General features: G+C 39.3%; 1 protein-coding gene across 7 annotated transcripts in view; it reads left to right on the forward strand.

Annotated features, from left to right (window-relative positions):
- The window catches only part of PATJ (PATJ crumbs cell polarity complex component), a 426,007-nt gene that overhangs the window by 153,002 nt on the left and 248,192 nt on the right, over positions 1 to 24,813 (forward strand). For all 7 annotated transcript variants that reach the window (XM_050752580.1, XM_050752940.1, XM_050752817.1 and 4 more), the window contains 4 exons: positions 8,527 to 8,598; positions 9,906 to 10,083; positions 17,092 to 17,202; positions 22,881 to 22,958. In XM_050752580.1, coding sequence (XP_050608537.1) covers positions 8,527 to 8,598; positions 9,906 to 10,083; positions 17,092 to 17,202; positions 22,881 to 22,958 — 439 coding nt within the window. The remainder of the gene's footprint in view (positions 1 to 8,526; positions 8,599 to 9,905; positions 10,084 to 17,091; positions 17,203 to 22,880; positions 22,959 to 24,813) is intronic.

The following is a 24,813-nucleotide window of genomic DNA, read 5'->3' on the forward strand; positions in this document are numbered from 1 at the left end:
GAAAAAAAAATCATGTTCTAGATGTAATAGGATGCAAATGAGTAGAAATGGCTTCAGGTATTAGATACTTTGTTAGGAATAGTGGGAGGAGAAATAGGAGGCTGGGTGTCATAGTTGGGGAAAAGATTAACTGAGTTAATGTGATATTTTAATTTCCCAACACAGTGCCTGGCATTTAGTGCCTTCTACATAAATGGTGAATATTTAATACGTTTACATTTGAATTAAACTGCCAGAACTTATATGTAAATTCAGGACATCAGGAGGAGATGGAGGAAAAGGGAGAGAATGAATATTTGCATTTCAGAGAGAAGGCTACTCTGGCGTGTGAGTTGGGAGAAAAAAGGGGGTGTTTGTGGGAGTTTATGGCCTCGAGCATGTGACACTTCCCGGTTCTTACAGTGCTGTTGCAGCGGTGGCCAACACTGCAGATGAAGGCGAATGTGAACAATTAGGACAAGAGGTACATAGAAATACTATGCTAATACCTTTGAAAATATAATTAGATCTTTGATTGCTAATCCAGGCTCTACAGAAGGCCAGAAGAGACGTAATGTTCTAGAGGCAACTTACCCTGTATGGCTTGAACTTCTGTTTCTTAAGGAAACTCTTAAACACAATTTTACATATTAATAAAACGCACACATTTTAAGGTACAGTCTACTAAGTTATGTATACATTCATGTTATAGACACTCCAATGAAGATAAGGAACATTTCCATCACCCAGAAAGTCTTCCCACCCCTTTGTGTGTCTTGCACCAGGCAACCACTAATCTTATTTCTAACACTGTAAATTAGTTTTTCCTATTCTAGAACACATGTACGTGTAGTCATAGAGTAAGTACTTTTTTTGTGTCTACCTTCTTTTACTCAGGACAATGTGTGAATGTTAATGTAAGGAAATGCCTAATTCTTTATATACTGGTGTCAGGTAATAATTTGCTCTGCAACTTCAAAATCATTGTGGAACATCTGTACAAATAACCCTACTAGTTTAGAAAACACTAGTGCCCATTCTTTCTAGTTCCAGTTGCTCATATTCCCTGTGGTATATCATAGAATATTGCCATATAGAATGTGTATTTACAGAGGAAAGAGAAATTGTGAGATTACTTAGTCACAATTGGAGCTCTCCCTGCTTCCATCCTTTTTGGGTGCTGAGTTTACTTGACCTTCATATTGCTTAGTATGTAGAAATTTTATGTGAAAATAAGTAGTACTGAAGAGGAAAGGTCACCTTGGCTGTCTGGAGTCATCAGATTTTGTATGATGAACATTTTATTTGCAAAGAGTTGTATATCGTGAAGAAGTCTTACCATTAATATCCGCTTGTTTGCTTATGGGGTACTCTATCTCCACCCACCCCCCCCCCAAATCTGTAAAGAATTATAACTTTAGGCATTTGTGAGAAAGGCCTGAAACAAAACACATTGTTTCAATTGGATGGTTAATTCCTTTGGGGAAAAATTTGGTTATAAATCTCTGGTTGAAGGTAAGAGGCAAAAGTTCAGTTCATTTTTAAGACTTTATTTCTTTAAAGCAGTTTTTGATTCACAGCAAAATTGAGAAGAAGGTGCAGAGAGGAGATATCCTGTATACCCCCTACCCCAACATGCATAGCCTCCCCTATTGTCAGTATAGCCCACCAGGGTGGAACGTTTGTTACAATTGATAATATTGGTAAACTGACACATCATCTTCACCCAGAGTCCATAGTTTAGGTTCGGTTTCACTCTTGGTGTTGTATGTTCTGTAGGTTTGGAAAGTTCTGTTATTTTAAGATTTGAGTTTCTAACTGATTGAGCTATTGATCATACTTAATCACAGTGCAAATTATAAAATTTGAAGTTAGAAATTCCTTGTTAAAATTTCAAATATGTTTGTGCAAATTTACATCTTAATATGTATAGTAAGAATATTTCACTTGCTCAGTTAAATTTTAATTTGGGTTAAAAGGTACATGTGTTCATCAGTGTAAAGTGACTACATTAATTTGTTTAATTGCTCATCTCCTGTGACTGTACTTCTGAAACTACTCACACTATCTAGATAAGCTTTCACAAGTTTTATCTCTTGTTAGGTATGAACTAGTCTGAATAAAATGTGTGTATACAAAAACCTAGAAGAAGGGTAATACGCTCTGAGTTTCTTCCAACAGAGTAATTTGACGTACTTTATCAAAGAAATCTAAAATTGTTCATATTCTAGATAGAGTGCTTTCCCCCACCCCTTCTCCTAAGTTGTATATGAGCGTAAGCAGTTTAGGAAATGTTGTTTTTACTTTTTAAAATTAAGAAACAAATAGCCCATACTATTTGTTGAAGGTTGGTTTCCCTTCTGTTTTAGGGTGTTTTTGTTTTGTTTTGTTTTGTTTTGTTTTGTTTCCCAATTAAAGAATTGTAGTGGCTCATGCCCATGATCCCAACACTTTGGGAGGCTGAGGCAGGAGGATTGCTTGAGTCCGGGTGTTTAAAACCAGTCTGGACAACATAATGAGACCCCATATGTACAAAGAGTAAAAAAATTAGCCGGACATGGTAGTGCATGCCTCTGGTCCCAGCCACCTGGTGAGGCTGCAGTGAGCTGTGATTGTGCCACTGTACTCCGGCCTGGGTAACAGAGTGAAACTGTGCTCAAAAAACAAAACAACAAAACAAGAGAAGAAAAAAACACAAGAGTTTAATGCCTACAATGATAGCATAAAGGTGTCATGGTGAAATGCTTGCCTTTTTTTTCCCCTTAATGCCTATATGATTTGGGGTACAGGAAAGTGGAAAATGGAGAGGAGGAAGGTTTGTATTGTTTTAGGTTTTGTTTTGAATCTTATTGCAATTAATATTTAACAGAAGGCTGGGCATGGTGGCTCAGACCTGTAATCCCAGCACTTTGGGAGGCTGAGGTGGGCGGATCACCTGAGGTTGGGAGTTCGAGACCAGCCTGACCAACATGAAGAAACCCCATCTCTACTAAAAATACAAAATTAGCTGGGCATGGTGGCACTTGCCTGTAATCACAGCTACTCGGGAGGCTGAGGCAGGAGAATAGCTTGAACCTGGGAGGTGGAGGTTGCAGTAAGCCAAGATTGCGCCATTGCACTCCAGCCTGGGCAACAAGAGCGAAACTCTGTCTCAAAAAAAAAAAAAAAAAAAACAACAACAAAAAACAAACAAACAAAAAACAAAAAACCCCACAGAGAATTCTAAAATACAGCGGAGCATGAAGATATTCCTTGCAGTAATGTCCATGTTCTAAAAGACAAGATACAATCTGATATGGTTTGACTCTGTGTCTCTACCCAAATCTCATCTCAAATTGTAATCCCCGTGTGTCAGGGGTGGGACCTCGTAGGAGGTGATTGGATTATGGGGGTGGTTTCCCCATGCTATTCTTACGATAGTGAGGGAGTTCTCACAAGATCTGATGATGTAAAAGTGGCAGTTTCCCCTACACTCTCTGTCTCTTTCCTGCCAACATGTAAGATGTGCCTTCCTTCCCCTTTGCCTTCCACCATGATTGTAAGTTTCCTGAGGCCTCCCCAGCCATGTGGAACTGTGGGTAAATTAAAGCTCTTTTCTTTATAAATTACCCAGTCTCAGATAGTGTCTTTATACAGTGTGATAATGGACTAATATAGAGAATTGGTCCCGGCAGAGTGAAGTACTGCTATAAAGATAACCTGAAAATGTAGAAGTGACTTTGGAACTGCCTAATAGGCAGAGGTTGGAATGATTTGGAGGGCTCAGAAGCAGACAGGAAGATGTGGGAAAGTTTGGAACTTCCTAGAGACTTGTTGAATACTTTTGACCAAAATGCTGATGGTGATATGGACAATGAAGTCCAGGCTGGGTTGGTCTCAGATGAAGATGAGGAATTTATTGGCAAGTGGAGCAAAGGTCACTCTTGCTATGCTTTAGCAAAAAGACTGGCAGCATTTTGCCCCTGCCTTAGAGATCTGTGGAACTTTGAACTTGAGAGAGATGATTTAGGGTATCTGGCGGAAGAAATTTCTAAGCAGCAAAGCATTGAAGAGGTGACCTGGCTTTTTCTGAAAGCATTCAATCATATGTGTTCACAAAGAGATGGTTTGAAATTGGAACTTATATTTAAAAAGGAAGCAGAGCATAAAGGTGTAGAAAATTTGCAGCCTGACTATGTGGTAGAAAAGAAAAACCCATTTTCTGGGGAGGAATTCAATCTGGCTGCAGAAATTTGCATAAGTAACAAGGAACTGAATGTTAATAGCCAAGACAATGGGGAAAATATCTCTAGGGCTTGTCAGAGATCTTTGTGCAGCCCCTCCCACCACAATCCCGGAGGCCTAGGAGTGAAAAATGGTTTCGTGGGCTAGGCCTAAGGCCCTGCTACTCTGTGCAGCCTTGGTACTTTGTACCCTGTATTCCAGCTGCTCCAGCTCCAGCTGTGGCTAAAAGGGGCCAAGGTGCAGCTCGGGCTCTTGCTTCAGAGGGTACAAGCTCCAAGCCTTGGCGGCATCCATGTGGTGGTGGGCCTGAGGGTGCACAGAAGACAAGAGTTGAGCTTTAGGAGCCTCTGCCTAGATTTCAGAGGATATATGAAAATGTCTGGATGTCCAGGCAGAAGTCAGCTCAAGGGCAGAGCCCTCATGGAGAATCTCTACCAGGGCAATGCAGAGGAGAAATGTGGGGTTGAAGCCCCCAAATGGAGTCCCCATGGGGGCACTGCCTTGTGGAGCAGTGAGAAGAGGGCCATCATCTTGCAGACCCCAGAATGGTATCTCCACTGGCAGCTTGCACATGCAGCTGGAAAAGCTGCAGGCACTCACCTCCAGCTTGTGAAAGCAACCATGGGGGCTGTACCCTGCAGAGCCACAGGGGCGGAGCTGCCCAAGGCCTTGGGAACCCACCCCTTGCATCAATGTTTCTTGGATGTGAGACATGGAGTCAAGGGAGATCATTTTGGAGCTTTAAGATTTAATGACTATGACCAGGCGGTAGCTCACGCCTGTAATCCCAGGACTTTGGGAGGCTGAGGCAGGCAAATCACCTGAGGTCAGAAGTTTGAAACCAGCCTGACCAATGTAGTGAAACCCTGTCTCTACTAAAAATACAAAAATTAGCCAGGTGTGGTGGTGCACACCTGAAAGCCCAGCTACTTGGGAGGCTGAGTCAGGAGAATTGCTTGAACTGGGAGGTGGAGGTTGCAGTGAGCCAAGATTGTGCCACTGCACTCCGTCCTGGGTGACAGAGGAAGACTCCATCTCAAAAAAAAAAAAAAAAATTAATGACTACCCCACTAGGTTTTGGACATACATGCAGCCTGTGGCCCCTTTGTTTTGGCCAATTTCTCCCATTTGGAGAACATTAAGAATGAAAACATTTACCCAATGCCTGTACCCCCATTGTATCTTGGGAATAACTAACTTGTTTTTGATTTTACAGGCTTCTAGGTAGAAAGGACTTGGCTTGTCTGAGATGAGACTTTGTACTTGGACTTTTGGGTTAATGCTTAAAGGAGTTAAGACTTTAGGAGACTGTTGGGAAGGCATGATTGCTTTTGAAATGTGAAAAGGACATAAGAGTTGGAAGGGGCCAAGGTGGAATGTTATGGTTTGGCTCCGTGTACCCACCCAAATTTCATCTCAAATCGTATTTCCCATGTGTCAGGTGAGGGACCTGGTGGGAGGTGATTGGATCATGGGCGAAGTTTTCACATGTTGTTCTCATGAGAGTGAGGGAGTTCTCATGAGATCTGATGATTTAAAAGTGGCAGTTTCCCCTGTGCACTCTCTCTCTCCTGCTGCCATGTATACCTTCCTTCCCCTTACCTTCTGCTATGGTTGTGAGTTTCCTGAAGCTTCCCCAGCCATGTGAAGCTGTTAGTCAATTAAACCTCATTTCTTTATAAATTACCCAGTCTCAGGTAGTATCTTCATAGCAGTGTGAAAATGGACTAATACACAATCTAAGTGCATCATATATTGAGATAGCAGATAAATTACATCAATACAATGGCCTATTAAGGTACTAGTAAATAAAAAATGATGAAGATTATGATACTGTGTGGGTAGATTTTTGTTATAAGTTCAAGTGAAAAAAATTATAGAGGAAATGAATATTGGTTGAGCCTCAGTTAATATCTAATTTAATCCTTGTTGTTATTACATAAGATCATCAAAATAGGACAGTTGGTGCTATGATTACAGTTGTCTAATGATAATCTAGTTGCAAAGAACAAGAATGTGATAGGTTAAAGTGAAAACAGTTTACTTGAATTGGTGGAACTGTGGGTGTATCATTGAGGGATTACAGTTACATACTCATAAACAGAAACCCCATTTAGTGTGACTTAACCAAATAAAGGCAAGTTTTTTTCATGTGAAAAGTCCTGAAGAAGGTGGTCTTAGGATGGTGTGGTGCTGTTGTCATCAGGGTCTTAAATACCTTCGTCCTTTCTGCTCTGCTGTCCTTAATATATGACCTTACTCCTCATTGTTTCTGTATGATTTGAAGATGAATGTTTTACCACCAATATCACCTGTGAATTCTAGGCAAGAAGAAGGGGAGGGCACAGAGCAAAAGGCTCCTGCCAGCTGATTCTCCTTCCTTTTAATGAGTTTTCCTGGAAGTCTCATCTAGGTACTTTTGGTTCCATATCACTGATCAGCAGTGTGGCACACAGTTCCCATTAGCTGAAAGAAAGTCCAGAAAATGTATTTTTTTCAAACCTGGGCATAGTGCCACCTAGAATAGAAGAGGGGTTATGTATTTATGGAAGAAGGGGAAAAAAAGACATTAGAAAGTAACCAGCAAGTGTCTGCCACGTTATTTTCCCCTGAATGCTGTGATGCTTTTAATCATAAAAATTAGACTGGCTAAGGTAAGAAAGACATCTGGTAGTGGGCAAGATGTAACGATCCTAATTTCTTAACTGATATTTGGCTTGTCTAGATCCTTTCAGCCTTCTCCTTTTCACATGGCCTTACAATGGTTTTATCCTAGATACTAAGTCTCTAGAGGGCCAAGAAGGTGGAGTTTTGCTGCATTTTATAGGACTTACTTGAAAGTTCAGAGAAAAATGGGAGTATTGAAACTTAGGGCTAAAACAGATTTGGATACATGAGGCAAGGTTGTGAGGTTGTATAGTATGCTTAAGCCTTCTCTGAGCTTCAGTTCCTCCTGTGTAAAATATAATGTGATCTGCTGTGCTTACTTTGTAGGTTAGAGGGATTTTTGTTTTTGAGACAGAGTCTTGCTCTGTTGCCCAGGCTGGAGAATAGTGGTGTGATTATAGCTCACTACAGCTTTGAGCTCCTGATCTCAAATGATCCTCCTGCCCCAGCCTCCCCAGTCAGTAGCTGGTACTACAGGTGTGCCACCATGCCCAGCTAATTTTTTTTTTTTTTTAGAGATAGGGTCTCACTGTGTTGTCCAGGTTGGTCTTAAACTCCTGGGCTCAAGTGATCTTCCTGCCTTAACCTCCCAAAGCCCTGGGATTACAGCCATGAGCCGCCACACCTGGCCAAGGGTTTTTATGAAAATGAAGTGGAAGAGATAGCACCTAGTTTTTTGTGTAGAGTAATACAATTTACAACATCAGACTGATTTCATTTAGTGGTCCAAAGCCACACACCTATTTCATGGTATAAGTTAGACTTGAGCTTAGGACTTCTGATTTCTCTTCCAGATAATATACTGCACTGTCTATTCACTATTGCATTAATCTTATAACTAAATACTCTGTAACTCAGCATTTTACATTATCCAGTTCAGCAGTTCTTTTTTTTATTTTGAAACAGGGTCTTGCTTTGTCACCTAGGCTGAAGTGCAGCGGCACAAACATGACTCACTGCAGTCTTGACTTTCCAGGCTCAAGCTATCTTCCAGCCTCAGCCTCCCAAGTAGCTGGGACTACAGGCATGTGCCACCATGCACAGCTGATTTTTTTGTAGAGACCAGGTTTCAACAATGTTCAGTTCAGTAGTTCTATACTAACTTAACTTGCTGGATGAAAAGTGGTGGTAGGTGGGAAGCAGTGAGGATCATTTTAGATGATATAAGTAACTGAAAAGTTCCCTATAAGTATGCAAAATATTCATGGGATACAAGAAATATTTAGGGCTGGAAAGATGGATCATATTGACCTGTTCATGTTGATTTAGACTTGATACATATGATACTTGTCGATTTCTGTGTTTTATCTGGTCAAACAAGTTTTAAGGAATACATTTTATAACATTTTACATATTGATAGAGAAACAAATTTGAAATTGCACAAATCAAACACAAACTTTTAGCATCTAGAGTGTCACCAATAAAAGTGTTTGTAATAATTCTGTGATTTTCTAATGCTGGGTGGGGATTAGTTGAGTTGAATGTTAAAGCAGTATCTTTTTGCTTTGCATATTTATTGATGTAAATATTTTAAAAATTTAAAAATTGAGAATCATTTAACTACCTATAGATTTTACAATTTCAAAACTTTCCAAGGACCTTAATAATGAGTGTGCCTTAAAATTGTGTGTATTTTTTTCTTTCTCCCTCTGTAGTGAGTTACCTGAGAGAGAAGAGGGCGAAGGAGAAGAAACTCCAAATTTTAGCCACTGGGGTCCACCAAGAATGTATGTGGATGACATTATTGGCTTTCTCAATAGGAGCACAACCAGTTACTCTTTTCTTTAACTTAACAGAACATCATTTAGTCCTACTCTAATGATTGAAAAATTGTGATAATTCACCTGTAAGCTGGTCTACATTTTAGTTTCATTTTATCTTATCTAGAGATTTTTAGCCGAACGAAACGACTATAACTAATATTAGGAACATCTTTGATACTCTTTCAGAGAAAGCAACGTAGAAATGTCCATCTAACAAGTATAGTTTATCACTATGTCCTTAAGCAAGTTGGGTAAAGCTGCCTTGAATGCAGTAAAGCTTTCTTTTTTGGTAAACAACAATAACAGTAGTTGAGGCTTCTAGTATATATCAGTTTATCTCTACCTTCCTCCCCTGGTGGAGAGTCCATGTTTGTGCTAACAGAATGTGTGGAAAACCCATCTTCCCTTGGATGTGGGGGAAGTTTTAAATACTCACCAGTCGCTATAATTTTAAGTCCCCACCAGGGCTGCACTTTAAGATGATGAAAGTCTCCCTTTAGCTGCTCTCTCTATTCCGTATCTATTATTAATTCCACCACCTCCACCCAAACTGGTTCTTTTCTTGTAATTGAAATCTGAATTTGTCTTAAAACATTTAAGAGTTGTTTTCTGAGTTACGTTTTTAATGAGTTAATTATTGGCTGCAATGCAAAACCTGTAATATTTTGAGGGGGGCAGTTTTCATTTCATACTTTCTTTTAAATAATGACATGGAGGTAGGAAGAAAACAAAACCTTGTGACCTTAGGAGCAGGTAAAATCTGTCCTCTGATTAAAGAACCACAGAGATAAACCTGCTGACTGGGAAAAGCAACTTGGACAAGGAGCCACTCAGTGTCAAATTGATTTTATTCTGAAAGTCTGTACTTTTTGCCAAAACGACTTAGGTAGCTTTCTTGATTTTTTGTCTTGCCCATTTGTTATTTCTTCAGTCCTTTCTTTGCTTATGTTACGGATATAAATGAAAAGGACTAATCACAGAAAATATATTATGATAGGAGATGGGAACATTAGGGCTTAGCTAAATCTTCACTGAATATTTAGAGTTATATTTATCATTCTAGAAATCTATGCTTTTCAGAACTGAAGCTTTCACTTGTTATGAATTATTGATAACATTGGAACTAGGTATAATTTGTATAACATTTGTAAAAATATATTTCAAAAATTTATATAAAATATGAGTCACAAGGATATAATACAAACGGAATACTTACAGTCCAACAGATTAAACTTGTTAATAAGTGAGTTTTGTTTTTTTCCTTTATATAGTGTTGAGATTTTTAGAGAACCCAATGTGTCTCTTGGGATCAGTATTGTTGGTGGACAAACTGTTATAAAACGTCTAAAGAATGGAGAGGAACTTAAAGGTATATTCATCAAACAAGTTTTAGAAGACAGTCCAGCAGGGAAAACAAATGCACTTAAAACTGGAGATAAAATACTTGAGGTAAATGATGTTAAAGTACTGTTTTTATTGGAAACATACTGTAAGACAGTGAAATAATCATTTAGCTCGAAGACCTTTCTTTATGTGTTGGGGACCGTGTATGTACAGTCGGTGTGCTCTATTTATATGCCTTAGTTTGTACATTGTATGCACAATTTATGAGTTTCTCAAGTGAGTGGGGGTGGGGGTAAACAAATAAAATGATAAAAGAAAAACTTCAGCTGATTGCAAAAAACACTTTAACTAACAAAGGGCTCTATGTAGAACAGGGCAGATGGTAGACATTATGCTTCTCCCACATTCTTTAACAAGCTATAAATTTTTTTCTTGAAGCTCTAAATTTTATAATTGTGTGTTAGTAGGATATCTATGCTTGTTTAGAGAAAGAAATTGACCCTGGAAGGTTGAAGACTATTGAGCGGGGAGGATCCATGATTTGCACCTGATATGCTTCGTGGGCGCTAAGTTTTAAAGACACGTCAGGCCAAGCATGGTGACTCATGCCTATAATTCTAGCACTTTGGGAGGCCGAGACGGGCACATCACTTGAGGTCAGGAGTTTGAGAGCAGCTTGGCCAACATGGTGAAATCCCATCTACTAAAAATGCAAAAATTAGCTGGGCATAGTGGCACACGCCTATATTCCCAGCTACTCAGGAGGCTGAGACAGGAGAATCGCTGGAACCCTGGAGGTGGAGGTTGCAGTGAGCCAAGATTGGACTGCCCTCTAGCCTGGGTGACAGAGCGACACTGTTGTCTCAAAGCAGAAAAAAAAAGGCACATGAAACCACTGAGAATGCCCTGAGGTGTGAATGTGATACATTTCTTTCCATTGGGTTAATTGGGTGACACCATGGTGGGTACCTCTAATCCCATAATCTGCTTGTTCTTGATTCATTCTTTATGATGCTAACCATCAATCATGGTGTTTCACCTCTGGTAGAATACAAAGAGCCCTGGATATCATGGGTTGGAGTCGGAGTCTGTCCTTTTTATTTTCTACGTGTTTTTGGACAAATCATTAGACCTGCTTATTTTGTTTTCAGATAAAATGGAAATGAGAATTCAAAATTGATAGCATTATTGTGAGGATTAAAGAACTACATAAAAGCTGTTCTGTATATACAAATGTTGAGTTATATTTGTGCTGTGCAATGTTTAAAACAATTTTCAAATATACTACTAATATGGCAATGAAGAAAATGACCAAAAGTCCCTTCCCTTATGGTGTTTACATGATAGTGGGAATGGGGGAATAGACAATAAAATAAATAAGTATATGTAGAACGTCAGATTGTAATAAGTAGCTAGGAAACAAAATAAAGCAGGGGAGGAGGATAAGGAGCGTCGGGTTCAGGGGGATGGTGAAAGCAATAGTCGCACTTTTAATAGCTTTGTTATGGAAGATGATATTGGGACAAATAGAGGAAATGAGAGAGTCAGCCATATGGCTATGTGGAGGAAGAAAAACATGCAAAAGCTCTGAGGTAGGAGCTTGCCTAGATGTGTTCAAGGAGTAGCAGGAAGTCTAGCAATGATAGCATAGCATGAACAAGCCAGAAGGGGTAAGAGAAAAGGGCTGAGGAGTGGTGGGAAGCCACATCATGTAGAGCCTGAAAGCTCTGGAAGGTCTTCTGCTCTGAATGCAGTGGAGAGTCACTGGAGAATTATGAGCAGGTAAGTATTGTTTCAAGGGAGTATTCTGGCTTCGGGGGCGGGGATGGAAGCAGGGGCCTCAGCCAGAAGCTGTTGCAGTAACTTAGGATAGAAAGAATGGCGGCCTGGACCAGAAGGAGGGCAGTCAGGTTGTAGCATATTTTGCAGGTGAATAATAGGACTTACTAACGGAATGGATGCGAATAAAGTGGCAAAGATAATTGAAAAGCTTTTCAGCTTGAGAAATTGAAGATGGAATTTCCATTTGCTGAGATGGGGAAGATTGTGGGAGGAACAGATTTGGGGAGATACGTTTTAGACATGTTAGGCTAAGATGCCTATTTGACATCCATATAGTGATAGTCATTTAGATAAACAAATAAGGAGTCCCGTATTCTTACTAATTTTTTTGGTCTTTTTCCTCAGTTTCAGTTAAAGTTTGTCTCCCACTGTGATTATGGATTTGTTTGCTATTCTTTGTAATTCTGTTGGTTTTGCTGTATTTAGTGGATTTGTTGGTGATTTGCTTTTGACATTATGTAGTTTTCCTCTTTATTCCTATTAGTTACTTTTTACCTTAAATTCTATTTTATTAATATTGGTAACCCTGTTTTATTTTAGTTATTAATTTACATGGTACTTTGCTTTTTTTTTGAAATGGAATCTCTCTCTGTCACCCAGGCTAGAGTGCAGTGACACTATCTTGGCTCACTGCAGCCTCCATCTCCCAGGTTCAAGCAATTCTCCTGCCTCAGCCTCCTGAGTAGCTGGGATTACAGGCGCCCACTACCTTGCCTGGCTAATTTTTGTATGTTTTGGTAGAGATGGGGTTTTGCCATGTTGTTCAGGCTGATCTCGAACTCCTGACCTCAGGTGATCTGCCCACCTCAGCCTCCCAAAGTGCTGGGATTACAGGCATGAGCAACATATAACTAAATTTTGTTTTTTTAATTCAATCATCTAGAAAATAAGTGAGGTGAATTCACTTTTACTTTGATTACTGATCTATTATAATTTAATTTTTTAATATTTATTTTTGTATTATAGTTTTCTTAATGTATTTTGAAATCATCATAAATTCATAGGAAATTACAAAGAAGTATATGGGGAAGTCCCATGTAACCTTCACTCAGTCACCTCCGATTTTAATATCTTATACAACTATACTATAATAGCAAGAAAATGAGAAAATGACATTGACTCAATCCGTAGTTTATTCAGATTTCACCAGTTATGCATGCATTGATTTGTGTGTGTGTTTGTAGCTCTATACAGTTTTATCACATGTAAAACCTTGCATATGCACCACCACGATAGAGAAACTCAACTGTGTCATCACCACAGAACTCCCTTGCATTACCCTTCTGTATTAGTCCGTTCTCAACTGCTATGAAGAAATACCTGAGAGTGGATAATTTATGAAAGAAAGAGGTTAAATTGACTGACAGTTCCGCGTTGCTGGGGAGGCCTCAGGAAACTTATAATCATGGTGGAAAGAGAAGCAGGCACCTTCTTCACTTTCGATTGCCTCTTCCCTTTCTCTCCCATCCCTAACTTCTGACAACCAGTTTTCTGTTTGTTGATGTCTATAAATATGCTATTTCACTATTATCTCATAAATGCAATTATGCATTATGTGTTTTTTTGAGATTATCTTTTTTCACTTAGCATAATCTCCTTGAGGTTCTTTCAGTTTGTTGTGCACATTAATAGTTCATTCCTATGGCTGAGTGAGGTGGCTCACCCCTGTGATCCCAGCACTTTGGGAGGCGGAGGCAAGAGAATGGATTGAGTCCAAGAGTTCAAGATTTGCTTGGGCAACATAGTGACACCCTCTGTCTACAAAAAACTACCACTTTCTTCCTTTTTGTTGAGTAGTTGTCTTTGGAAATTCAGGCTGCCAAAACAAAATACCATAAACATAGAAATTCCATTATAGTTTTGAAGTCTGGGAACTCCAAGATCAAGGCATTGGCAGATTCAGTGTCTGGTGAGGACCTGTTTTCTGTGGGGCCAGAGATGGCGCCTTCTCACTGTGTCCTCACATAGTAGAAGGGATGAGCTAGCTATCTTGCGTCTCTTTTATAAGGCCACTAATCCCATTCTTGAGGGCAGAGCCCTCATGACCTAATCACTTTGTAAAGGCCCTACCTACCTCCTAATACTTTCACCTTAGAGGTTAGGATTTCAAGATACGAATTGCGAAGGACACATAAATTCCAACCATAGCAGTGGCATTTCATAATATGGATGTACCAATTTGTTTAATCATTCACCCACTGAAAGACACTTGGGTAGTTTTTAATTATTGACTATTACAAATAAATCTGCTCTAAATATTTGTGTACAAATTCCTGAGTGAGAGTAAGTCTACATTTCTCTAGGATAAATACCCAAAGGTGCAATTACTGAGTTTTACTCAGTAATTTTACTTTTGGTTTTGAAAAGAATTGTCAAACTCTTTTTCAGAGTGACTGGCTATACCGTTTTACATTCACACCAGCAGTGTTTAAGTTTCTCCATATTCTTACCAACCTTTTCCCTTTACTCTCACACTCAGAACACTAGATGTCACCAGATGTGTAGGAGTTTCCCCCATACACTAAGCAGTTCTCCAGTGGACACCAACTGGATATCTCACCATTCTGTGCAATTCCGATACTATGTATCTGGAGATAGTGTCAGATCCCCAGCGGACACCAACTGTCTTATAATTTAATTCAATTCCGATACTATGTACTTGGATATAGCATCAGATCATACAGTGGAGGGCTTGGTCTCACAAGATTGCCCCCATGTCAGACGCCAATCTTAGTAGATTGTCACCTATACTTCTGACCAGCTGGCTACAAACCAGAATTCCCACATCCCTCCCCCTGAATTTTGTTAATTTACTAGGGCAGCTCAGAGAAACACTTACTTACATTTACTGGTTATACAAAGGTTACAGATGGACAGCCAGATGAAGAGATGCATAGGGCAAAGCGTGAGGAGGAGGGCACAGAGCATCCACACTCTGGGTGTACTACCTGCCACCCTTCCAGCATGTCGACATGTTCAACAACCCAGAAGCTCATCAAATCTTGTTGTTCAAGGGTTTTTACAGAGCTTCATCTCTAGCCCCCACCCTCACTTCTTGGAGATCGTGGGGGAAGTGCAGGGATTCTCTAATCCTTTGGTCTTTCTGTGACTGGCCCCATCCCGAGGATATCCAGGGGATCTACCCTAAGCCACCTCAGTAGCATGAACTCACATGTGAAAGGGGCTGTTAATGCATAACAAAAGACACTCCTACCACTCAGGAAACTCCAAGGGTACTCTGTGACAAGAACAAGGACATTTCATATTATACCACAGGCACACACATCTGTGTCCTCAGCTTCTCATGTGCTCACTTCCTCCTCAGCCTACTCAAGTTCAGTGGTTGGCAGCTCCAACCCCTCCCTTGCATGTGCTTCCTACTCTTTTGAGACGGAGTCTCGCTCTGCCGCCCAGGCTGGAGTGCAGTGGCTGGATCTCAGCTCACTGCAAGCTCCGCCTCCCGGGTTCACGCCATTCTCCTGCCTCAGCCCTCCTCAGCCCTACTCAATTTTTTCAGTGGTTCACCGGGTTAGCAGCTCCAACCCCTCCCTTGCATGTGCTTCCTACTCTTGATCCTCTTTCCTTTCACTGAACTTGTCTGGGAGAACCCCCTAGTTAAGTGCAGCTCTGCTTATTCCAGGTCTCTAGCATGGCTGGAAAAATAACCAGCCATGGTATCTGGTCTCATTAGAAGCTCATGAGCACCCCCTTAAGCGGGTCTTTAGTTTTGCCCTGCTGTCCTGTAATTTTCTCCTAGCTGATTCAGTCTCCAGTTTTTATAAGTGATATGATTTGACTGTGTCCTCACCCAAATCTCATCTTGAATTGTAGTTACCAAAATCCCCACATGTCATGGGAGGGACCCAGTGGGAGGTAATTGAATCATGGGGGTGGGTACCCCTGCTCTGCTGTTCTTGTCATGGTGAGTAAGTTCTTACAAGATCTGATGATTTTACAAGGAACTTTTCCCCCTTTTCTTGGCACTTCCCCTTCCTGCCATGTGTTTGCTTCCCCTTCCACTATGATTGTAAGTTTCCTGAAGCCTCCCCAGCCATACAGAACCATGAGATAATTAAACCTCTTTCCTTTATAAATTACCTAGTGTTACACAGTTCTTTATAGCAGTATGAGAACAAACTAATATGACAGGTAACTGTGCCAAACTCCTTATGCCTCTTAACTTAGTCTTGCTCTCAGTTTAAGGTCCTGGTTTCAGGTTTCATTGAGAAAATAGAGGCAGTTAAAGGGAACTTCCCCTGCTTCCAGTGCTCACCAAATCTTTTTTCTAACTGCCTCTGTAACAGCAAAGGAATTACATTTGTGCTTCTATCCAAAGCCAATCTCTCTAACTTGTACGGTAGGAATCATTTCCTCTTGACTATCCAAGGATATTGTCCTTACAGTTGTCATGTCTCTCCTTTATCATCCATTTTTTTCTCTACACTGTATCATTATTGCTGTAATATTTCCTCCCGTCTTAAAAACATCCCACATCCCTCTCCACCCACATTCCTGTTTCCTCGGTCCTCTAATAGCAAAGCAGTCTTCACAAATTGTTAGTATCCATTGAGACCATAGACCATCCCAGCATTTACCAAGGCTTTGTTACATTATACATTTGAAAACTTAGTTCTGTTAAACATGTTTTGGAAATGTGGAGTGCTCTTGGACATTTATGGGCATGTTAGCAAGTTACATTCTCTGAAATTTCTATAATAAGGAACTGTTTACACTTACTCAAATTTATTGAACACATAAATAATTTTAGTAAAAGAACTTGTGGATGTTTTTTGTTACTTCTTTTTAAACATAATTTGAGAAATGTTCAACTATTCGATTGTGGTAACAGGCGATTTGCTTAAAATATTATGCCTCTCAGCTTAATGGAGAGATGATAAAAGTCCATAGATATTCCCCGCCTCCTTTATCCCACTCGGAATTATGTACTGTGCTCCTGGCAGAGGTGACAGACATCTTAAGGTTCTGTTACTGTCCGAACTACCTGTTTTGGATAATTATATTTAACCAGGGCTGTTTTTATTAATATATTTGACTTATCTACTTTTCTAAAGGTGAAATGTTACTTTACTTAAACATGTTCTCCTAAAATAGCCAAGCCTTTTATGGGCCAATCTTATTTTTTTTCTGACTGTGGTCTAACTCCTTAGACTCTGGTTGTTCTCATACTAGGTAATACACATGAACTTTGAATTAACCTATCTGCAATATCTAATGCTGGTCTAATTGAAATAAGTTGCTCCTGTGTTTCAGGTGTCTGGAGTAGATTTGCAGAATGCCTCACACAGCGAAGCAGTTGAGGCCATTAAGAATGCAGGAAACCCTGTGGTGTTCGTTGTTCAGAGCTTGTCATCCACTCCACGAGTAAGTTTTAGTTCATATTTTCAAAAAGTTTAACAATACTCTGGATACCTGCAGACCAAGCTGTGCCCTCTAAATATTTTCCACATATTTTCATTGTAGTTCCCAAACTATAGTTAAAGTATGAGCTTCATAAAAATTTAGTCATTAAGTTCCCTTTTTTCCCCTCCAGTTTTGATCTTCTGGTCAAATTGGAGTCATTACAGTGTGCATTGGTTTAAGTTACTGCTCCTGGAATCAAACAGACCTGTTTTCAATTTCTTGATTCCTTATTTACCAGCTTTGCTAACTTGGAGGCAAGTTACTTTTCTGAGCAAGTTACTTTGTTTATGAAATACTTTGAACAGAGGGTCACGTGTCAAAACATTGTAGAGATACTATCACATGTTGTGTATATTTACTAAAGGATGTAAAAATAAAAACACGTTGACATGTTGTACTGTTGTGTGTTTTAATGTTAGAGATTCCAAATGTAAAAATAGCAATATTTAATCATAAAATTTTTCTTTTTCTTCTTTTTCTTTTTTTTGAGATGGAGTCTTGCTCTGTTGCCCAGTCTGGAGTGCAGTGGCACGATCTCAGCTCACTGCAACCTCTGCCTCCCAGGTTCAAGTGATTCTTGTGCCTTAGCCTCCCAAATAGCTGGGATTGCAAGCATGTACCACTATGCCCCACTAATTTTTGTGTTTTTAGCAGAGACGAGATTTCACCTTGTTCGCTAGGCTGGTCTCAAACTCCTGGCCTCAAGTGATCTGTCCACCTTGGCCTCCCAAAGTGCTGGTATTTCAGGTGTGAGCCATTGCACCTGACCTACAGTTTTTCTTCTGTAATGAATTACTCCTGTGGTATGGAATTGGCACTGTGATATGAAATGTCAGTGGCAGGATATGGATTTTATACTACAATGTGCAACAGAAACATCACCCTTAAAACTGGAAGCAATATTCTTTTTCTTCATTTTATAATGGAAGACAGCTGTTCAAAACATATGCACTTCTTTTTTTGTTTGTTTCTGGGGACAGAGTCTCATTCTGTCACCTAACCTGGAGTGCAGTGGCATGATCATAGCTCGCTGTAGCCTTTATCTCCTGAGCTCAAGCAATCTTATTATCTTAGCCTCCCAAGTAGCTGGGATTACAGGTGCATGCCACTACACCTGGTGAATTTTTTTTTTGTTTTTTTGACAGGGTCTCACTTTGTTCCCCAGGCTTACATATGCACGTCTAACTGCATATTTTAAAAATTTATTTGCTTTCCAATATAGTTTTGTAGTGCATTCCAATCTGTTGTATGTCAAGGCAAAAAGAAAATAATACTTATATGGCAAACTGGGTGAGTATATGGTTGGCTATCCCAGTGGTGAGGGCATTGATGGAATATTTTGCATACTTGTAACCTGCCTATGCACAGTGAGCTGCAGCCTGCATTGGCACCTCTGCTGTGTCACTGCATTTTGCAGTGTGGTGCCTTCCATTCTTAGCACCATGTTTACACCATCAAGACTAATTGAGAGAGGTGAGCTGAATAAAGTTCTCTTGTTTTCATAAAATTTGAAGTTCAATAAGAATTTTTAGAATCCAGTTTTTAATTCTTATAATATTGAGAATGTAGTTGAGGCCATGGCTTTTATTTTTGGAAACCTAGTTCGACAGGAAAATTGGCCAGATTGTTGTTTGCCAAATTATACTTCCAAATCAATAATTTTGAATGAGAATGAGCCAATCAAATTATACATTTGCATGGCCAGCTGTGAATGCCCTGCCAAAAAGGCTAAGCTTTCAATCCAACCTTTGCTAGTGAGCTGAGGTGGAAAGTTTTGTTTGGATGACACACACAGTGCAATTTCTTTCAATTATTCAAACAAAGAAAATCTCTTCAGCACCATACCATGCTCAAGTTACTTACTCCCTATGTAGTATAATAGAGTGCCACATTGTACATTCAGTTCATCAGGCATTGAACTATCTGTGATTCTAGCCAAGGGAGCATATCCCATTGATGATGTTAATTACTATGTCCATGACTTGTTCCGTTTTCAACTTTGTTTATAGGGCAAAGTGACTTTTCTTTTTTGAGACAGGGTCTTATTCTGTCCCCCAGGCTGAGTGCAGTGGCACAATCATGGCTTGCTGAAACCCCGAACTCCTTGGCTCAAGCAATCTTCCCAGTTCAACCTCCCAAGTGGCTGGGACCACAGGCACACATCACCATGCCCAGCTAGTTTTTGATTTTTTCCTGCAGACAGGGTCTCCCCTTATTGCTCAGGAAGGTCTTGAACTCCAGGCCCAAGCAATCCTCCTGCCTCAGCCTCCCAAAGTGTTGGGATTACAGGCATAAGCCACTGCACCTGACCAGGGCAAAGCGATTATTATTGCGTGAGGCAAATGAAAGGAGAATCAAGTTTCATGTCTTTGTAAAATGGTGCTATTTTTGGTTTACTTATTATTGCAAGTAGTACTGATTATCCAGAAATAGAAAATATAGGCAATGCTTAATCATTTGTATCTAGTTTACATTAAATTTTGAACTTTCCTTAAAACCCCCAAAATAAGTCATTTTCTAATGTTGTGTCCATCTAAGGCCTGATGTCTAAAAGTACCTTGGTCACATAAACATTCTCCTCAGCACTATGAATTGAGCGGTTGTTTTTATCTGTGTGCATTACCAGCTGCCTTAGGAGCATCACCAATACACCTTTTTTTTTTTTCTGAGACAGAGTCTCACTCTGTTGCCCAGGCTGGAGTGCAGTGGCACAATTTCGGCTCATTGCAACCTCTGCCTCCTGGGTTCAAGCGACTCTTCTGCCTAAGCCTCTTGAATAGCTAGGATTACAGGCATGCATCACCATACCCGGCTGATTTTTGTATTTTTAGTAGAAACAGGGTTTCACCATGTTGGTCAGGCTGGTTTCGAACTCCTGACCTCATGATCCACCTGCCTCGGCCTCCCAGAGTGCTGGGATTACAGGCGTGAGCCACCACGCCCAGCCACCAATACACCTTTTAAATCTTCTCACCCTGACTTTCTCAAGCATATTTTCAGCCTTCTGGAAAAATGTGTGTATCTACTTGGATGTACTTGGCAAATATTTATTTGAGAGTAAGGCCTATACAACGTTTTTCTGTAAGGTAATTTTTTCCACTTCATAACATAACTGCATTTCACAGAAATATCATATATATATATTTCATATTAAAAAATCCTTTTGAAATTGGGTCATATCTTCAGCTCATTATGTTTATCATCATGTGTTGCTTTCTTTCTTCCTATATTCCAATTGTACTTACCCATACCATTGTTCCATAAGGGTACCTACTTTTTTTGACACATGAACATTTTGCATATTAATCGCCTATAAATATATTTTTACTTTCACAAGAAATACAATCGTCTGTTTTCCTGAAAGGTGGAGTCTTATTGAGCATTTTGTCTTCTAAATTTTGCTAAAGATATATGTACAGAAGAACATTTCTCTGCTATTTGAAAAACAATGGGCCAGGCGTGGTGCCTCACACCTATAATCCCAGCACTTTCGGAGGCCGAGGTGAGAGGATCACTTGAAGTCAGGAGTTAGAGACCAGCCTGGTCAACATGGCGAAACCCCGTCTGTACTAAAAATAGAAAAAGTAGCCGGATGTGGTGGTACACACTTGTAATCCCAGCTACTTTTGGGAGGCTGAGGCACAAGAATTGCTTGAACCCAGGAGACGGAGGTTGCAGTGAGCTGAGATCGCTCCACTGCACTCCAGCCTGGGCGACACAGCCAGACTTTGTCTCAACAAAAAAAAAAAAAAAAAAAAAAAGAAAGAAAGAAAGAAAGAAAGAAAAGAAAAGAAAGAGAAACATTATAGTGGCAACTGACATTCTGTCTCATCCCAAAGCTTCTATTTAGCATCAGCTAGTTTTTCCATGGGAGAAAGTAGTAGTGTGGGCAGGTAGTTTCTGATTTGTCAGGGAGGCAGTGTTTTGTTCAAGATTCTTCAGGACAAGGAACACATGCCTGTAAACCCCACCAGTCTTTGAAATCTGACTTAGGTTGTTATATGTATTAAACAGATGTAGAAATATTAGGTACTAGCACAGTGCCTCTTCACATAGCACTGTATATATATTAATGTATCATTACTGTTGTTTTTTATGTAAATGACACATTTCTGAGACTTTCTCATTTATTCTAAACTTTTTACATTCTGTATTAAAAATGAAAATTTAATCTTAAATTGCATTTAGGGGAAAATGGGCTTTTTGTTTTTAATTATCTCTAGGCAGGCAGTCTTAGTTTTCTGAGCAAGGAGTTGTTTTTTTTTTCTTTTTAATTTATTTATGTATTTTTTGAATCAGGGTCTTGTCTTGCCCTGTAACCCAGGCTGGTGTTCAGTGGTGCAATTGTGGCTCACTGTAGCCTCGACCTCAGCCCCACAAGTAGCTGGGATTATAGACACATGCCACCACACCCAGCTAATTTTTAAATTTTTGTAGAGATGGAGTCTCCCTCTGTTGCCCAGGCTGGTCTCAAACTCCTGGACTCCTGCGATCCTGCTGCCTTGGCCTCTCAAAGTGCTGGGATTACAGATATGAGCCACTGTACTTGGTCTATTTTTTTCTTTTAATCTTCATGTCTCTCACCAGATTTTATGCCAAGATTATCTGTGCTAGCTCTTTGAGGAGCCTCTTTTTATAAAATTAAACTGGTTCATTTATTTATAAACATTTATTATGTACAACTATGTATTAGGCCGTTTCTGAACACTAGAGAAATAGTGAAAACTAACATTGAATTCTGCTCTCATTAAGCTTATCCAGTGGTGGGAATAGATTTGTTAATTCATCCTTATGCTAATAGTGATAGTGGAATATTTATTGAGCACACACGGTGTGGGAGATAACATACTTGAACTGGGGGTACAATGATGAATAAGGTAAATCTACCAAACAAATGTGTTATCCTATGTTCTTGGATAATTAATTAGATCACCCCTAAAACTCTATCTTGCAAAATTTGATGTTTGGATGACAGTTAGTATGTGACCTTGTTTTTAGTCTCTTTCATCTTCAGCTTCTAGATCTACATATAGAAACCTGCATTTTTATGCCCTGATGGCATATATATAACTTTATAATATTTTAGAGTTATGTATCTTGTCAGATTTTCCAAGTTTTATTGTTTGCTTTGAATTGTACTTCTCATATTTTTACCTTTTAGATGAAGTTACAAAGTTAAGATTTTAGCTGTTTAAACAAATACATTTAGGAATGTAATGATAGGCCAGGCACAGTGGCTCACGTCTGTAATCCCAGCACTTTGGGAGGCTGAGGCGGGCAGATCATCTGAGGTCAGGTGTTCGAGAGCAGCCTGGCCAACATGGTGAAATTCCGTCTCTACAAAAAATACAAAAATTAGCTGGGCATGGTGGCAGGTGCCTCTTATCACAGCTAGTCAGCTGGAGAAGCGCTTGAACCCAGGAGGCAGAGGTTGCACTGAGCAGAGATCGTGCCATTGTACTCCAGCCTAGGCGACAAGAGCGAATCTCCATCTCAGACAAAAAAAAAGAAAGAAAGAAAAAAAGAAATGTAATGATTGAAAAAAAATTCTCCATTCTGGAATGTCAGAGAAAAAAAAATGTGATGATTATGTCATTTAAATATTTTCTTCCCTCCACCCCTTTTTTTTGTCGCCGTAGGTCATTCCTAATGTACATAACAAGGCCAACAAAATCACCAGTAACCAGAACCAGGACACCCAAGAAAAGAAAGAAAAGGTAACTTGAACTTCTCAAGGCTTTAAAAAATGTTTTTGATTTTATTTTTTCCATATCTGAACTCTAATAAAGTGGCTTTTTGATGAGTGTCAGCGTTGTAGAAGCACTATATTTATTTATTTTTTTCCTGCGAATATAACTGGTTCTTACCAGGATGGAGAACCGAAACGTGGTGCAGCGTAGATGCAAAAATACTATAAACGGCCAGCCAGCCATCAACGTCTATAGCTTTCTTTCCCGTTCAGACAGGCTGGTTGTTTGTCCATTCCCAGAACGTGCCTCTCACACTGAGACTTTGATCTGGCTGCTCTCGCCTGGAAGTCCATTTCCCACATTGCTCTCCCATAAGAATCCTTTTCATTCTTCAAGGACCACATCAAAGGTCATCTCTCCTGAGAAAACTATCCTCCCTGTCAATCAGAATGAATCCTCCATTCCTGTTTGCCCACCTCTATTGAAGTAGAATCTGTTGACCTAAAAATTATTTTAAGATGCGGTGTCCAGTAAGGATGAATTTTCATTTTTTCCCATCAAGAGAACTTATTGTTCTCTTGGGGAATTGCTGTCCCACTGTTTTAAAATAGACCTCCTTTACCCACTGATTTGCAGTGCAACTCTGCTGTATCTCAGGTTACAAGGGGGAGTCTGTTTCTGAGCTTTCTCTTTGTTCCATTTGATCAACTTGTCTATCCCAGTACAAATGCTGCACTGACTTAATTATTAAAGCCTAGTAATCAATCTTGTTTCCTGATAGAGCACTTTCTTTTATATGTTTCTTCTTCTTAGACATGTCTTAATGATTTATATCATTTTTCTTTTCTGTATCCATTTAGAATCAGATTATTAAATTCCACAAAACTTTCTTTTGGGATTTTGGTTGGAATTGTGTTGAATCTATAGATTCACATAGAAAGAAGTTACATCTTTTGGATGTTGAGACTTTTAAACCATTAATATGATTTTTAAAATTTATTATATTTTTAAATTTCTTTTAATTTTTATAATTTTCTTTCTTTTCTTTTTTTTTTTTTTTTTTTTTTTTTTTGTGAGACAGAGCCTCGCTCGGTCACCAGACCAGAGTGCAGTGGCGCGATCTTGGCTCACTGCAACCTCCACCTCCTAGGTTCAAGGGATTCTCCTGCCTCAGCCTCCCAAGTTGCTGGGATTACAGGCATGTGCCACCATGCCCAGCTAATTTCTGTATTTTTAGTAGAGACAAGGTTTCACCATGTTGTCCAGGATGGTCTCGAACACTTGACCTTATGATCCACCTGCCTTGGCCTCCCAAAGTGCTAGAATTACAGGCGTGAGCCACTGCGCCCAGCCTATAATTTTTTAAAAAAATATATTGAAATCTTGATTTATTCCTAGGTATTTTATTTTGCTATTTAATGATACCTCTTTAAATTGTGTTTTCTGTTTGTTTCTAGTATGTAGACACAAAATTGACTTTTATATATGTATTTGACATCTTGTAACATTATTCTTTTAAAACATATAATAATCTAGTGGAGAATACTGGAAAAACCATAATGGTGAAACAAAAAAATAAAAATATAAACCTACAACCTAAAGATAAATCTTATTTCATATAGAACCTTTTAGTGTCTTTGTGTGTATGCTCCATATATATACATGATATTTTTAATAAGAATATGAATCTTGAATTCTTATTCTATGTAGATTTTTATTTTTGGATTTTCTATACATATAATAAATAATAAACACTTTGGAATAAGGTAGTTTTCTTTTTCCCTTTCCAATCTTTCTTTTTCTCATTTTATTGTATCTGCTAAGACCTCCAGCACTGTGTTTAATAGAACTAATGATAGCTAACATTCTTGTCATTTTTCTT

The sequence above is a fragment of the Macaca thibetana genome, chromosome 1 (assembly GCF_024542745.1).
Source record: "Macaca thibetana thibetana isolate TM-01 chromosome 1, ASM2454274v1, whole genome shotgun sequence".
Classification (NCBI taxonomy): Eukaryota; Metazoa; Chordata; class Mammalia; order Primates; family Cercopithecidae; genus Macaca; species Macaca thibetana.